Below are 16,428 nucleotides of genomic sequence, written 5' to 3'. Positions count from 1 at the left end.
TGATTTGCCTACAGACCTGCACATGGGGGGGCCATACATAAACTATTGCCTGTGTGTACATGTGTATGTGTGTGTGTGTGTCTGTGTGAGTGTATGAATATGCATGTGATTGATGCAACTACTGGAGTTTAGAAGAATGAGAGGTGATCTCATTGAAACGTAAAAAAATTCTGGGAGGGCTTGACAGGGTGATGCTGTGTGGTTGTTTCCCCTGGCTGGTGGGTCTAGAACTAAGGGACATAGTCTCAGGTTAAGGGATCAGCCATCTAGGGCTGAGATGAGGAGAAATTCCTTCACTCAGAAGTTTGTGAATCTTTGGAACTCTCTACACCAGAAAATCGTGGAAGCTCAGTCAAGACTGGGATCAATAGATGTTTCGACTCCCAGGGAGTCCAGGGATGTGGGGATCAAGCGGGAAAGTGGCATTGAGGTAGAAGATCAGCCATGATCTACTGAACGTTGAAACAGGCTCGAGGGGCTGAATGGCCTACACCTGCTCCTATTTCTTATATGTATTCTTAAAATAATTGGAAGGTTGAAAGTCCCCATTTATAATATTTTAATCCAGAAAGCCAGTTGGTGAAGTATGGTACTGGAGCCATCTATACTCAGTCTTGCATTTATTTGCAGAGTTAAACATTACAAGCATACACCTCCTAACCCAATCCCCACTGACAATCCTCACCAAGTTTCAATAAGCATCTCTTTATATGTGCTCGAGTGAAACCGCAGTTAATGCCCAGCACTTCTAATTAAACCTAATTCCCCCTGTGGGAGAGACTAGAACTAGGGGACACTGTTTAAAAACAAGAGGTCTCCCACTTAAGTCGGAGATGAGAAAAAGCTTTTCCCTCAGAGGGTCAGGAGTCAGTGAAGCTCTCTGCTCCAGAGAACAGTGAAGACAGGGGCAATGAATATATTTTAGGCGGAGGTAAACAAATTCACGACTAACAAGGGAGTGGAAGGTTATCAGGGAGTAGGCGGGAATGTGGAGTGGAGGCCACAATCAGATCAGCCATGATCTTGTTGATTGGTGGAGCAAGTTTGAGGGGCCGAGCCGCCTACTCCTGCTCCTAAGTCGTATGTTCGTAAACACAATTAATATACGATTAACATACAAGACCAAGCACTGAACGAAGCACAATTTTGGAAATCTTCTCCAACATTTTCAAAACTGAATTTGAGGGCCTCAGAGGGATAATAGGTATTCAATTTTCGCACACACACACACACAGGATATATGAGGGAGAGAGTCGGTGCTTTTAGAGATAAGATGGTTTCTCCCCTCCCATTTCTGTGATGTCACTGTATGTCACAGAGAGAGAGAGAGGAAGAGAGGGCACTTTTCTCCCATCTGAACCTCCCAAATCCAAGGATCAGGAAAAGCTGGAGGGATTCTGAAGCGAGGGCATAAAGCTCTCAGTCTGCTTCTACCGTTGACGATGGAACTAGACGTGTTAATTGACCTCCTGCAAACTGGTGACCAGGAAGTGGTACAGAAAGCGTTGCTAGAATTCAACAAAGAGGTGAGGTGTCTGTGTCAGAAAGAGAGAGAGAGCATCACATTTTCTGAATTGTCTGTAGTTGCTAGAAATCTGTGCCTCACCCACCCACACCTCCCACCCAAAAAGAGAGAGCCTAACCCAGCTGGTGACCGTTCCGCATAAACGAGGCTTCTAGCAACACAGCTTGAAAATGGTCAGTGCAGTTTCACAAGCCAGGCGCCAAAACCCCAACCCCACCAATGTTTGCGACGTGCAAGACTCATTGCAATTTCCACCCGATTCCCAAACACAAACCGATTCTCAAATCGTGGCTCAGATGCTGGTTCCCTCAGCTGGATAACACAGCTGGGAATGCCACGCAATGACCTATTTTTGGGATAAAAACAAAAAAACTGCGGATGCTGAAAATCCAAAACAAAAACAGAATTACCTGGAAAAACTCAGCAGGTCTGGCAGCATCGGCGGAGAAGAAAAGAGTTGACGTTTCGAGTCCTCGAAACGTCAACTCTTTTCTTCTCCGCCGATGCTGCCAGACCTGCTGAGTTTTTCCAGGTAATTCTATTTTTGGGATCACTGATGTAAATACATCAAACAGCAGGAGAGGCAAAATCGCTTCCGCTTCGCCCCCCCCCCCCCCCCCCCACCCCCCTCATTTTTGCTGCATTGTGCGAACTGTCAGCGTTCTTCATTTTTAACTCCCTGGAATCCATAGAAATCCCTCAAAAGTGCTTCTGTTTATTTTTAATATTGTGCAACGCGAATCGAGCTCGGGGGTGTTAAATCGGCTCTGCTTTGGCAGCGTTGGCGGCTGACTTGCCAAATAGATGCTGTCGGTCGAATTGCTAACTGCGAATGTTTTTGCTGGGGTCCGCGGGAGGTCTTAACAGGTCTAACTGCGTTTATTTGCAAGGGTACTGACCCTCTGTGGCGGGGCGGGAGTTGCAAGAAAGGGGTGACGGACCATGAGCTGGTGGACCTGGGTGGGGGGGGTGAATCAGGGCATTAACATGCATACAGGTCACTGTTACAGAGGCGCTGGGCGCTCACGACTGACACCCTAAGCACACTCCAGTCTGCAAAAGCTCCCTGGCCAAATTAACCCTCCGATGGAAGCTGTACCATGAGCCATGTTACAGGAGGACGCTGAGCGATATGGCATCAGTAAGGGTAATAATGGGTGACAGTAACCTGCAGCCTGAATCGCCAGGGCTGGAACAAATATTTACATTCATATCGTGGCTTGCACAGCATGTTAACAACTTGGTAAATAACGTCGGTGGTCCTTCCACACTTTGGTACTTTGAATGGGTTACCGTTTCGAAACGGTCAATCAAACGTATCCCTACTTCGCTGGCGATAGACTATTGAGCACAGTTTAAAAATCAGGTCAAAGCGAAAATAAAAACAAAATACTGCGGATGCTGGAAGTTTGAAATAAAACAGGAACTCACCAAGGCTCCTTAGACAGCACCTTCCAAACCCACAACCACCTCCATTTAGAAGGACCAAAAGCAGCAGACACACGGGAACACCACCAGCTGGAAATTCCCCTCCAAGCCACTCACCATCCTGACTTGGAAATATATCGGCGGTTCCTTCACTGTCGCCGGGTCAAAATCCTGGAACTCCCTCCCTAACAGCACTGGGGTGTACCTACACCACATGGACTGCAGTGGTTTAAGAAGGCAGCTCACCACCACCTTCTCAAGGGCAATAAATGCTGGGCCCAGCCAGCGACAGCCACATCCCATAAATGAATTTTTAAAAAGAAAATGCTGGAAAAGCTCAGCAGGTCTGGCAGCATCTGTGGAGAGAGAAACAGAGCTGTTTCATCCGGTGTTTTATTGCTGAAAAAGGTCATATGCACTTGAAACGTTAACTCTGTTTCTCTCTCCACAGATGCTGCCAAGCCTGCTGAGTTTTTCCAGCATTTTCTGTTTTTAATTATTAATATTAAAAATGAAACCTCCCATTTAAGACAGAGATGAGGAGAATTTTTATTCTCTCAGGGGCTTGTTAATCTGTGGAATTCTCTTCCCCAGAGAGCAGTGGAGGCTGGGTCATATTCAAGGCTGAGTTAGGTTTTTGATCGGCAAGAGTTATGAGGAGAGACAGGAAAGTGGAGTTGAGGCCACAATCAGATCAGCTCTAATCTTATACAGGGCCTTGGTGAGACCACACCTGGAATATTGCGTGCAGATTTGGTCCTTATTTGAGGAAGGATGTTCTTGCTACAGAGGGAGTGCAGCGAAGGTTTACCAGACTGATTCCTGGGATGGCGGGACTGACATATGAGGAGAGATTGAGTTGGTTAGGATTATATTCGCTGGAGTTCAGAAGAAGGAGGGGGGATCCCATTGAAACCTATAAAATTCTAACAGGACTAGTCAGGGTAGCTGCAGGAAGGATGTTCCCGATGGTGTGGGAGTTCAGAACCAGGGGTCACAGTCTGAGGATACGTGGTAGACCATTTAGAACTGAGATGAGGAGAAATTTCTTCACCCAGAGAGTGGTGAGCCTGTGGAATTCGCTACTACAGAAAGTAGTTGAGGTCAAAACCTTGTATGTTTTCAAGGAGTTAGATATAGTTCTTGGAGCGAAAGGGATCAAGGGATATGAGGAGAAAGTGGGAGCAGGCTTTTGAGTTGGATGATCAGCCATGATCATAATGGCTTGAGGGGCCAAATGGCCTACTCCTGGTTTCTATGAATGACGGAGCAGGCTCGAGGGGCCGAATGGCCTACTCCTTCTAATTCTTGCATTCTAATAGCTCTGAATATCCAAAATAAAGGCACACGGACCATATAGTCTCTCTCCCCTGGAATCTCTTCAAATTCCCCTGGAAAGCATAAGCAGCCTGGTCCAATCTGCTAATTTCCTACTCACACCTGCCATTTGAATCCCAAAGGAGTTTTATGGAGGGCTGGGCTTAGTACTTTGCTCTGATTTCAGAATTCTTCAAATCAATGTGGCTTATTACTGCCAGATCTGTGAGTGACACACGGTAATACATTTTTTTTCTTTATTCTTTAATGGGATGTGGGCATCACTGGCAAGGCCAGCTTTTGTTGCCCTTGAACTGAGTGGCTTGCTGGGCCATTTCAGAGGGCGGTTAAGAGTCAACCACATTGCTGTGGGTTTGGAGTCACATGTAGGCCAGACCAGGTAAGGATGGCAGATTTCCTTCCCCAAAGGGCATTAGTGAACCAGATGGGTTTTTTAACAATGATAGTTTCGTGCTCACCATTACTGAGACTAGCTTTATATTATTTATTAATTGAATTTAAATTCCACCAGCTGCCGTGGTGGGATTTGAACCCATGTCCCCAGAGCATTAGCCTGGGCCTCTAGATTACAAGCCCAGTGACATTACCACTTCTCCATGCGTAATGGATAACATTAACTTGGGACATCTGCATGTTCATGAGAACCAGGATTTGAAAACCAGGTTATAAACTTTGCACATGGTCTCATAAGAAATAGGAGCAGTAGGCCATTCAGCCCTTCAAGCCCACTTTGCCAGTCAATGAAATCATGGCTGATTTTCTACTTTAACAACAATTTCCTGCACTATCCCTGTATCCCTCGATGTTTTTAATATGTAGAAATCTATCAATCTCAGGCTTGAACATACTCAACAACTGAACATTCACAGCCCTCTGGGGTAGAGAATTCCGAAGATTCACCACCCTGAGTGAAGCAATTCCTCCTCATCTCAGTCCTAAATGGTCTGCCCCTTATTCTGAGACTGTCCCCTAACATGTTCCCCATTTTCTCTCTCCTTTCTTTTTTAAATAGTGGGGTCTCCAAGGCTCTAACTCTGTGGGAAGAGGAAACTGGAGACTGACACTCTCGTTTTTCAACAAAGACCTTCATCCACTCTAGACCCAGGCCCAATAGCTCCAATTAGGGCCGAGAGTGCTCGAGGAAATCCCATCTCGGTGTGGAGCATGTAGAGAATTAGAATACCCTGGCCGAGCCTCCGCGCTCCTCTTTGTTGAGACTGGAGATTTGCTGAATTCTCAGAGGGGAGGGACAAGGAAGGCCTGCTCAAGTTAGTCCAATTTACCGCCCACCCTCCTTTCATGGGATAGCCCTCAATCTGCCCACACTTCCTCCAGACCCCCCTTGCTGCCTGGTGAGATATTAGCTGGGATTTTCCGGCCCCATTGTGGGAGGGACTCACCGCAGGTGAGGCGGTGCCCCAGCCAGAAGCCCATTGACTTGTGGCGGGAGCGGAAGATCGTGGCAGTGGATGGGTGCGGAAAACCCTGCCCATTGTGTCCGTGTAGGAAGTGCCCAGATTGAGTTCCCAAGTCAGCCATTACTCTCGGGAAGGTGCCCAACAGAGGGTCCAGCAGCCCTTACAGCATTGGCGGCTGGTGACTTTTCAGGTGCCTTGCAGACCTCATCCAGTAGGTGTTACTATAGCAACGAACACGCTGCACATGCCCACAGCTTTTTTAGTATCTTTTCCATTAGCTTATTCATTATAACAACATAAGAAATAGGCGCAGGAGCAGGCCTTACTGCCTCTCAAGCTGCTCTCCCATTCAGTGAGATCACAGGAGATCTTTCACCTTGACTTTTACCTTCCAGCCCCAAGCCCCATATCCCTTGAATTAGTGTGCAAAAAAAGTCCATCGACCTCAGTCTTGACTATACTAAATAACTACGCACCCACAGCTCTCAGGGATTAAAATCCTTCCATGGCCTCGCCCCTCCCTAACTCTGTAACCATCTCCAACTCCACAAGCCTCCAAGATATCTGCGCATTCCCAATTATCATTGCTCTACCACTGGTGGCCATGCTTTCAGTTGCCCAGGCCCCCCAAGCACTTCCTTCTTTCCCTACACCTCTCCACATCTCTAGCTCGTTTTCCTCCTTTCAAGATACTTTTTAAAAACTTTACCACTTTATCAAGCTTTTGTTCGTCTGACCTAATATCTCAGTGCCACGCTTTGTTTTATAGTGCTCCTGCCAAAGCGCTTTGGGATGTTTCCTTATGTTAAAAGTGCCACATAAATGCAATGCTGTTGTTGTTAATTATTCCGTCTGAGCGAAGAAATTTCTCTTCATCTTAGTCCGAAATGGCCAACCCCTTATCCTGAGACTGTGGGCGGGTTTTTCCGAGTCCTCCGGCCGCCGCGATCTTCCAGACCTGCCACAGGTCAACGGGTTTCTGGCCGGGACACTGCCTCACAAAGGGATTGGAAAATCCTGGCCTATGACCCTTAGTCCCACACTCTCCAGCCAGGGGAAACAGCAGTGTAGCATCAACCCTGTCTAAGAAATTTATACACTTCGCACATTCCTCTGAACCCCAGAAAACATAAGCCCATCAGGAGGCAGCAAGGCCAAAGGAAAGAACTTGCATTTATATAGCACCTTTCATGGCTTCTGGGCTCCATACAGCGCTTTGCAACCAATTAAATACTTTTGAAGTGTAGTTGCTGTTGTACTGTAGGAAACATGACAGCCAGTATGTGCACAGCAAGCTGCCACAAACAGCAATGCGATAATGACCTGATCATCTGTCCCAGTGATTAATTGATGGAGGAAAGAATATCAACTGGGACAATGGAGAAAACTCTTCGGCTCTTCTTCAAACAGAACAATAGGACCTTCCTTGAGGGCGGGCGGGGCCTCTGTTTAACATCTCATCTGAAAGGAGGCACCTCCAACAGTGCAGCACTCCCTCAGAACTGGCACTGAGAGTGCAGGCCTCGATTATGGGGTTCAAATCTCTGGAGTGGGACTTGGATCCACAACTGTCTGACTCAGAGGTGAGAGTGCCACCCACAGAGCCACAGCTAAGTTATGAGTTTGCGTTTTGTTTATCGATCGCAGGTACAATTCTTAAAAAAAGTTCACTGTAGGTTTACCAGAATGATACCTGGGTGTGAAGGGTTAAGTTATGAGGCAATGACACATATCAGGGTTGAATATTGTGGAACACAGAGAGCTAAGGGGGAATTTAATCAAAGTTTTCCAGGTATTAAGGGGAACAGATTGGATAAATATTTCTGCTGGTCAGGGAGTTTAGGACTCAGGAGCATCAGTCAAAATATTAGAGCCAGGTCATTCAGGAGTGTCAGAGTTTGAAATTCTCTTCCATTCATTGTCGTTTGGTAGCACAGAACTTGAGCGTTGCTGAAAAAAGGCTTTTTGTCTTGCACTCATCAGGACAATCGCAAGCATACCAATGTCAGGGGAAGCAACAACTGTACACTGTATGAGAAGAGAGTGCTGATTGGTTGGCAAGTAGACTCTGATTGGAAGCCACACATCCCGAAGACTGGCAGATCGTATCACACAGCAAGTCCCTTCCACTGTTCACAACGGGCAGGGTACAGAACACACCCAACCAGCCCGTGCCTGCAAAACGCAAAACACAATGTCAAAAGATTAGATGCGATACCATAATTGGACAACATTTGCTAAATAATCCTCATTGTGCTAAGTATTACGCTGACAACCAAGTTAAGATTGTCAGTCAAGCTCACATCAGATACTGGAAGCTACATCTATTAATACACAGGGCCCTGTTCTTTGCAGACAGAAAGAACATGTACACACATTGCGCCTGTTTCAGCTGAACAAAGTAAGTGACAGCCATTCGCCGGTTCATTCCTCGGGGCAATGCCTTGACTAATCAGAGTCAAGCTGCCTGGTTTAAAATTTCAAGCTATGCTTGGCAGTTAACAGTCAGTCACCATTAACTAGTTCATTCTCCATGGCAACACTTCCACCAATCAGAGTCCACGTGCCACCAGTCAGCACCCTTTTCTGAGTATACAGTTGTTGCTTCCCCTCACATTGGTATTCTTGCAGTTGGCCTGATGAGTGCAAGACAAAAAGCTTCAACAAAATGGCATTTTTCAGCAGTACTCAAGTTGATTAATTGTTCATTTTAAACCTGAGATTGATAGGTTTTTGTTAACCAATGATATTAAGGGATATGGGAAAATGTGGCTATATGGAGTTAGATTGAAGATCAGCCTTGATCTCATTGAATGGCGGTGGTGGAGGCTTGAGGGTTAAGCGGTCCTCTCCTGCTCCTGTTCCTACGACTCTCCCCTTTGTGGTATCACTCGTTCTGTATAATGAGCAAACCTTTCTCATTCCATTAGCCTGGAACGCATTAACCCAGGTGATTAGATTCGACTTAGTTGCTGTGAATTGTAATCTGTTTACCGTTAAGCGGATGGTGTTAATTTAGACGACGGACAGTCTGAAATGTCTCAGTTCATGCATTCACCCTTAAGAACTTAATAATATCCAGCGCTCAACCAACTCCCAGCTGCAGATATCCGCTCAGGGAGGTTCACACCTGAACACCCAGTTCCCCAGCCCAGGCAGGAACACAGATACATGGGCTGGAGCATAGATGAGCCAAGCTGCTTGCAGACCAGTGGGTAACACATGTTTAGACCGCTGTGGAGACAAGATGGCACTTAGGCACCAGCCCAAGTCCAACACTTTCACAGATGCAGGGGTGGAGGCTGCGAGTCTCCCAGGGTCCTGGGTGAAGTTGAGCCTAAGCAGAGACCCATCCTCAAGGGATTCCATTCCAATGATGACCTGCATGAGGAGATTGTTTTGGATCAAACTGCGTTCACACAGGTTTAGGGGAAAAAGGCACTTGGTTGGATTATCTGTTTCTGTGAGCTTTGTTTCTGCCAAAACCTGTAAACGATGAGAGGTTTATTAACCTCTCTCAGTGATCCATCAAACACCTCATACCCATTATCCCTGAGCCCTTTCCAGCTGCCAGCTGTGAATCAGAAAGCACAGAGATAGGAAATCTATTTTAGAAACCAAAGGTTGAGACACAACACATAGGAATGTTATTTTGTTTAATTTGAGTAAGACAACCCACTGATTTGATGTATTGCTGCAGTGGGGAGTGTACTGGGAATGGGGGTATAGTGAGTGTTGTTTATTTTATGTATCTCAGAGTAATACAGAAATGAAACCAGTTTCTAAATTTGCAGCGGATATACTTACGAGTTTTAAAATATCTCTGCAATCACAAAATGTCTGCACTCATGCTTACAGCTGCAGCTTCTAGTAGCTTCTGCAGTGTCTGTTTATTTTGCTGTGAGTCCACACCCAGGCTTAACCAATCAAGCACAGTGAGCATAGATCAGTTACCAGACTCTCATAACCAAACACAGAACAAATGAACAATTGGAAACTACAGTCAGGTGTTGTTGTGTTGAAGTGTAGTGGGGGTTTAGTGGAGAGTGCAATGGGGGTTACAGTGGGGGGTGTAGTAAGGGTTACAGTGGGGGGTGTAGTGGGAGTTAGTGCCGTTATAGTGGAGAGGGTAGTGGGAGTTACAGTGGGGGGCGTAGGTGGGTTACAGTGTTGGGGTGTAGCAGGGTTTACAGTGGGGGATGTAGTGGAGGTTATAATGGGGTTTACAGTGGGGGGTGTAGTGGAGGTTATAGTGGGGTTTACAGTGGGGGGTGTAGTGGAGGTTATAGCGGGTGTTACAGTGGGGGGGTTGTAGTGGAAGTTATAGTGGGGATGTTGTGGATGTTATAGTGGGGGTTACAGTGGGGGGTGTAGCTGGGGTTAACGTGGGGGAGTGTAGTGGGGGTTACAGTGGGGTTAATGGGGGTGGTGTGTACTTCCTTGTAAATATTAAATTGGGAAATTGTCTGTGATTCCCAATTCCCAGTACTCCTGATCTTCCATTGGTTAAAATTAATTTTAAATTTCAATTTTTAAAAATTCTTTCACTGGAAGTAGGCATCGCTGGCTGGGCCAGCATTTATTGCCCCTCCCTAGTTACCCTTGAGAAGGTGGTGGTGAGCTGCCTTCTTGAACCGCTGCAGTCCCTGTGGTGTAGATACACCCACTGTGCTGTTAGGGAGGGAGTTCCAGGGTTTTGACCCAGCGACAGTGAAGTCATGGTTGATATATTTCCAAGTCAGGATGGTGAGTGAATTGGAGGGGAACTTCCAAGCGGTGGTGTTCCCACCTGCAAGTTAATGATTCAAACTCGTGACTGGAAAATGAGGTGTAATGTGATTGGACTTGCTACTCAATATGAAAATCACTGCTCTGGCTGATGCTCCAGTGCTGTACAAGGGACTGCTGCACTGCCTGAGATGCCATCTTTCAGTCTTTAAGCAGCGATATTGTTTACCCTCTCAGGTGGTAAAAGATCCTGTGAAACTATTTCAAAGAAAAGCAGGGGGGCTTCTCCCCAGTGTCCTCTGGCCAATATTCATCCCTCAATCAACATCACTAAAAACAGATTACCCATTCATTATTGCATTCCTGTTTGTGGGAGCTTGCTGTGCACAAATTGCCTGCTGAGATTCTGACATTACAACCACTTATTTCCTTCCTTCATATCATAATTTGATAAGGCCTTGGAAAATTTGCACTATCTATTAAAAACACAGATTATAGGAATGGGGGCATCAAAAAAATATATTTTTGACTGACTTACCTGCGTAAATTATACCAATTGCCTGAGAATGTTTCTCCAGTTCCTGGGATCCTACTCCTCGAAGCAAAATAATTGTTTTGCCTTTGTGTTTCTTTTTTCTCCAGTATGCCCAGTGCTTCTTTTTCAAAGAAGAGGAGAGAGAGAGGAGAAAGGTGAGTGAAATGGAAAAATTCAACAGGCTTGGCAGCCCAACAATGTACGGGTAATAGCATTCATTATTCTGCCGGGCAGGTTCACTGTCTCACCAGCACCTTCAGCAGTGCAGCACTCCCTCAGTACTGCACCACAGGAGCCTATCCCTTTTCCGCCAACTAAAATTGCTTAGAATGCACACAGGCCATTCGGCCCAGCTGGTCCATGTTGCTGCTTATTCTCCACCAGAACCGCCCCCCCCCCCCACCCCATCTCAGCCCATCACCACATTCTTCTCATTTGTTTTCTCCTTTGTGTGTTTATCCCAACTTCCCTTTAAACACATCCATTCCAATCACCTCAATCACTCCCTGTGGTCGTGTCGAGTTCCACATTCCCTGCACCACTCTCTGGGTAAAGACGTCTCTCCTGGGTTAGAAGATGGTAGAAAGGATATGGGCTTGGTGCGGGGGCAGGAGAGGGATATGAGTAATCTCAGAAAGGCCCAGGTCTCAGGCCTACACTTTTGCCAGTGGAATTGTTTGGGAGAAATTGAAGTAATGCCTCAATTCCATATAGAGTGCCCTCTCCTGGATTGCCCTTGGGAGTTTTTAGAGATTAATCTCCAGGACATGTGAGCGAAAAAGCTTGGGAGAAAAATCCTTGGTGTGTTTTTTTTTAAAATGTTCAAATACTTTCATTTACTAGCTAAAAACATTGGGCATGGTGTGGGGGTTGAAGCTTGCTTGCATGAGAACCAAGGATCATCCAATCAGGTAACAAAGAATCCGCTTTCTGATTGGAAGGCAAGGTGCCATGAGGATGGACATACTGGATGTTCAGTGGTGAGAGGGTCGGGAAAGGGCATTTGGATGCAGGTACATCCTAGGCAATGTGCATTAGTTCTACAGCGAGCTACAATTTACCATGCTTTATAGAAGAACGATTGCTTGGAAGGTTGGCTGAGAGAGGAGATTGGGTGGGTTACAGTTCACTCAGTTGCCATGGCGACATGCACTTTTCCATGTATGTTGTATTCTGGAGCTATGGGTAGTGATGATGGTGGCTTCAACTTTCTTTCCATCACATGGCTGACCAGGAATCTCTTACCACCCGCCATTGGTGCATGTTGGAAGGATTTGCAGGTTGATATCTGGTTGGCCATGTTGTTGATGTACTTTCCTTGTCCATCCAGCCCTGGGCTGGGACACGACCCTGGCTCAGAGGCAGGGTCACCACCCACCGCACCACAAGATCCTCCGAGAGGAGGAGGAGAGTAAAACAGGCCAAAATCAAACCTACCATTTGAAAGAAGGAGACATCTGTCTAACTGTCCAATAGCGATTCAAACCTTCAGGACCTTCCAGCTGGAACATGAGAAACTTTCAATGGTCTGTGGATGAGGACTCTGCTGAAATCTAAAATCTTACAGTGTGGTCAATGCCACGTCTTATAATTATTTTTTTCTTTGTTTACTTCCTTTTACCATTACCTCGACAGCGTGAGAAACTGGAAGAGGTAAAGAAGTCTCTTTGCTGCTTAGTTCTCAGTTCTTGCCCAAGTGCGATTGCAAAATGTAGCACTTGATTGCTGTCTCCCTTGGCATGGTGACTAGCCTCCAGTCAGCCTAGAGCAGTTTACCCCAATCTGTCCTTCCCAGCTCCCTGTTGCTGTTCTGTGCTATTGTGACTTTGCTGGTCTGGTACTTTGTTAGGGACAGTGCTTTTTTTTTCTCTCTTCTTTGATATTTGTTTCCCAGCTTCCTGATCTTGTAGTTATCCACTGCTTTTCAAAACCTCAGGACACCCCAAGGCACTTTGCAGCCAATGTGGTACTTTTTCGAAGTGTAATCACTGTAATATAGCAAACACGACAACCAATTTGCGAACAGCAAGCTCCCATCAACAGCAATGTGATAATGGCTGGATAATATTAATGATGGTTGAGGGAGAAATATTGGTTACCACAGTGGGGAAAGCTCCCCTGCTCTTCAAAATAGCGTCAGTGGATCTTTTACATCCATTTGAGAGGGAAGACAGGGCTTCGGTTTAACATCTCATCCAAAAGACGGATCCTTTGACAGTGCAGCACTCCCTCAGTACTGCACTGGAGTGTCAGTCAAATTATTTGTACACAGGCCTCTGGAGTGGGGCTTAAACCCACAACCTTCTGATTTGGATACGAGGGGTAGAGCCAGCTGAACTCTAGCTGATAATAAATTGCTGATTCGACATGTTTATAAATAGTTTGAGACCCCCCTTCCCCCCAGCTCTCTTCAGATCAATTGTTACCAACAGCCGTGTGGGTCACTCAACTGGATCTCAGTGTGGCTAGGGCCATGTTAGTTCAGGGCAGTATCTTGCTCAGTAAAGTTGGTCATTGGCACAGCAAGGAGTTCTATCTCCTTCATCATGTGGTTGAATGTCATCTTTGTAAGGGCATCATGTTGCTGGGGTTATAGAAAAACAAACTCTAGGCTTCACCACTAGAAGAGATGGTATTTGTAGATTCCATTCAACAGTCCAAATAAATCACAAAAACAGGGTCCTCTTTCTTTAATACCTCAGTCCTCTGTCTCCAGGGCTGTCTCCAGGGTATCTTAGCTCCATATTCTATATGACAGAGTGCACTCTGATCCCTTTTCTTGAACTCCAGTCTTTTCCCCCAGAGAATGCAGGGTTTTTAAAATTCATTCACGGGATGTGGGCATCGTTGGCTAGGACAGCACTTACCGCCCATCCCTAATTGCCCCTTGAGAAGGTGGTGGTGAGCTGCCTTCTTGAACCGCTGCAGTCCATGTGATGTAGGTACACCCACAGTGCTGTTAGGGAGGAAGTTCCAGGATTTTGACCCAGCGACAATGAAGGAACAGCAATATATTTCCAAGTCAGGATGGTGACTGACTTGGAGGGGAACTTCCAGGTGGTGGTGTTCCCATGTGTCTGCTGCCTTTGTCCTTCTAGATGATAGTAATCGTGGGTTTGGAAGGTGTTGTCCAAGGAGCCTTGGTGAATTCCTGCAGTGCATCTTGTAGATGGTACACACTGCTGCTAATGTGCGTTGGTAGTGGAGGGAGTGAATGTTTGTGGATGTGGTGCTAATCAAGCAGGCTGCTTTGTCCTGGATGGTGTTGACCTTCTCGAGTGTTGTTGGAGCTGCACTCATCCAGGCAAGTGGGGAATATTCCATCACACTCCTGACTTGTGCCTTGTAGATGGCAGACAGGATTTGGGGAGTCAGGAGGTGAGTCACTCTCTGCAGAAGTCCCAGCCTCTGACCTGCCATGGGACAAAGGACAGGTGAATATTATGCAAAGTCAGCGCAGGTTTTACCAGCATCAATATAAGTTTCAGCTGTTATTCTTTACATTTAAATTATTATTTGAATTCTTGGTCTGTCCTCCCCTCCCTGCCCTCCACAAAGACGTGGAATATCAATCTCAGAAACTGTCTCTATTTGTTCTTTCTTGTCCCCTCTTTGTTTTACGACTTTATCATCTGCTTCCATCGGCTTTCTGGGCGTAGTTTAGGAAAATGAAATATAGAGAGTACTTTTCCAACTCGGATTCCGACTCTGATTCCGAACAATCCGAGGATCCAGAAGTGATGCTGAGAGAGGTAAGAGGCAGTCCTGTTCCTCCTGAGTCAGGGCTAGTCTCAGGGTTTGTAGTTTTCATGAAGACTGTATGTTTTCAGTGGTACGTTATTCCAGTCTAGCGCACTCCCTGGGCTTCGTACCTCTGTTAGCAGACCCACAGCTCGCTCCTGAACCCTGCCAATGCCCTTTGTGTGTCTGGAGGAATATGCAGCTGGCGTAGGTGGGTGGAGTTAGCACAGTTCAGCCATGATCTCACATTTGCTTCATCGAGAAAGCTAGCCCGAGGCTTATTATGCGGGATACACCAAGGTGAGCTGATGAGATGAAGCAGCGGGTAGTAGGTTGCTGCTGCTATTCTTGGGTTTTGAGAAGCTGCAGAGTGTCGGAGGAAGACTGGAGGAGATGAGTAACTTCACCTCACACAACACCAAGTGGGACCCACGATCTTTATACTGCACCTTTGTGCTGTGGAGGTCTGAGAAGGTCTGAGCGTCAGCCTTTGAGTGATCGGGAATGGGTTAGAATGTGAAGTAAAGTCTAATCTACCAGTCCGCATTGATGTAGAATCCGCAGAAACATTTGGCCCAACTGCTGTGTCTGTTTTGGTGTTTGTGCTCCTCACGAACTTCCTCCCATCCCCTTACTGTCTCTCCCCTACCGGCATAGCCTTCAATCCCTTTCTCCCTCGTGTGCTTATCCATCTTCCCCTTAAGTGTAGCTAAGCTGTTCACCTCAACCGCTGGCCGTGGTAGCGGGTCCCACACTCTCCCCAGGCGAAAGAGGTTCCCCTCACCTCCTTTACTGGGATTGAGTGACAATTTTTCCACTTGCAGCTCAAGGCTGCAAGTGTCCTTCCATCTCCTCCACGTCCAGTCAGTGAAACCATCTCCTCCACGTCCGGGTCCAGTCAGTGAAACCACCTCCTCCACGTCCGGGTCCAGTCAGTGAAACCACCTCCTCCACGTCCGGGTCCAGTCAGTGAAACCACCTCCTCCACGTCCGGGTCCAGTCAGTGAAACCACCTCCTCCACGTCCGGGTCCAGTCAGTGAAACCACCTCCTCCACGTCCGGGTCCAGTCAGTGAAACCCTCTCCTCCACGTCCGGGTCCAGTCAGTGAAACCATCTCCTCCACGTCCGGGTCCAGTCAGTGAAACCATCTCCTCCACGTCCGGGTCCAGTCAGTGAAACCACCTCCTCCACGTCCGGGTCCAGTCAGTGAAACCATCTCCTCCACGTCCGGGTCCAGTCAGTGAAACCATCTCCTCCACTTCCATGTCCAGTCAGTGAAACCAGCTCCTCCACGTCCGGGTCCAGTCAGTGAAACCATCTCCTCCACGTCCATGTCCAGTCAGTGAAACCAGCTCCTCCACGTCCGGGTCCAGTCAGTGAAACCATCTCCTCCACGTCCATGTCCAGTCAGTGAAACCACCTCCTCCAGGTCCGGGTCCAGTCACTGAAACCATCTCCTCCAGGTCCGGGTCCAGTCAGTGAAACCATCTCCTCCAGGTCCGGGTCCAGTCACTGAAACCATCTCCTCCAGGTCCAGGTCCAGTCACTGAAACCATCTCCTCCAGGTCCAGGTCCAGTCAGTGAAACCATCTCCTCCAGGTCCAGGTCCAGTCACTGAAACCATCTCCTCCAGGTCCAGGTCCAGTCACTGAAACCATCTCCTCCAGGTCCAGGTCCAGTCACTGAAACCATCTCCTCCAGGTCCAGGTCCAGT

At 47.1% G+C, this 16,428-nt stretch overlaps 2 protein-coding genes across 11 annotated transcripts in view; one reads left to right on the top strand and one right to left on the bottom strand.

Annotated features, from left to right (window-relative positions):
- Positions 1 to 16,428, bottom strand: part of LOC121271745 (interferon regulatory factor 5-like) — a 60,295-nt gene that overhangs the window by 42,702 nt on the left and 1,165 nt on the right. For 2 of the 8 annotated variants that reach the window (XM_041177963.1, XM_041177966.1), the window contains exon 2: positions 10,976 to 11,093. Coding sequence is in view for 2 of the 8 variants with exons in the window: in XM_041177969.1 (XP_041033903.1) it covers positions 10,976 to 11,187 (212 nt within the window). In the remaining 6 variants the exon portion in view is untranslated. Of the gene's footprint in view, positions 1 to 10,975; positions 11,326 to 12,033; positions 13,149 to 16,428 lie in introns of those variants that run through there. The other 6 variants (XM_041177965.1, XM_041177968.1, XM_041177964.1 and 3 more) reach the window with 5 other exon arrangements.
- LOC121271744 (synembryn-A-like) overlaps positions 1,299 to 16,428 on the top strand; it is a 35,203-nt gene continuing 20,073 nt past the window's right edge. For 2 of the 3 annotated variants that reach the window (XM_041177958.1, XM_041177957.1), the window contains exons 1-2: positions 1,300 to 1,526; positions 11,080 to 11,127. In XM_041177958.1, the coding sequence (XP_041033892.1) occupies positions 1,443 to 1,526; positions 11,080 to 11,127 (132 nt within the window). In that variant the 5' untranslated portion in view covers positions 1,300 to 1,442. Of the gene's footprint in view, positions 1,527 to 11,079; positions 11,128 to 16,428 lie in introns of all 3 variants that reach the window. The other variant, XM_041177959.1, reaches the window with a different exon arrangement.

This window comes from Carcharodon carcharias, chromosome 31, assembly GCF_017639515.1.
Source record: "Carcharodon carcharias isolate sCarCar2 chromosome 31, sCarCar2.pri, whole genome shotgun sequence".
Classification (NCBI taxonomy): Eukaryota; Metazoa; Chordata; class Chondrichthyes; order Lamniformes; family Lamnidae; genus Carcharodon; species Carcharodon carcharias.
This window is presented reverse-complemented; position numbering and strand designations above follow the sequence as displayed.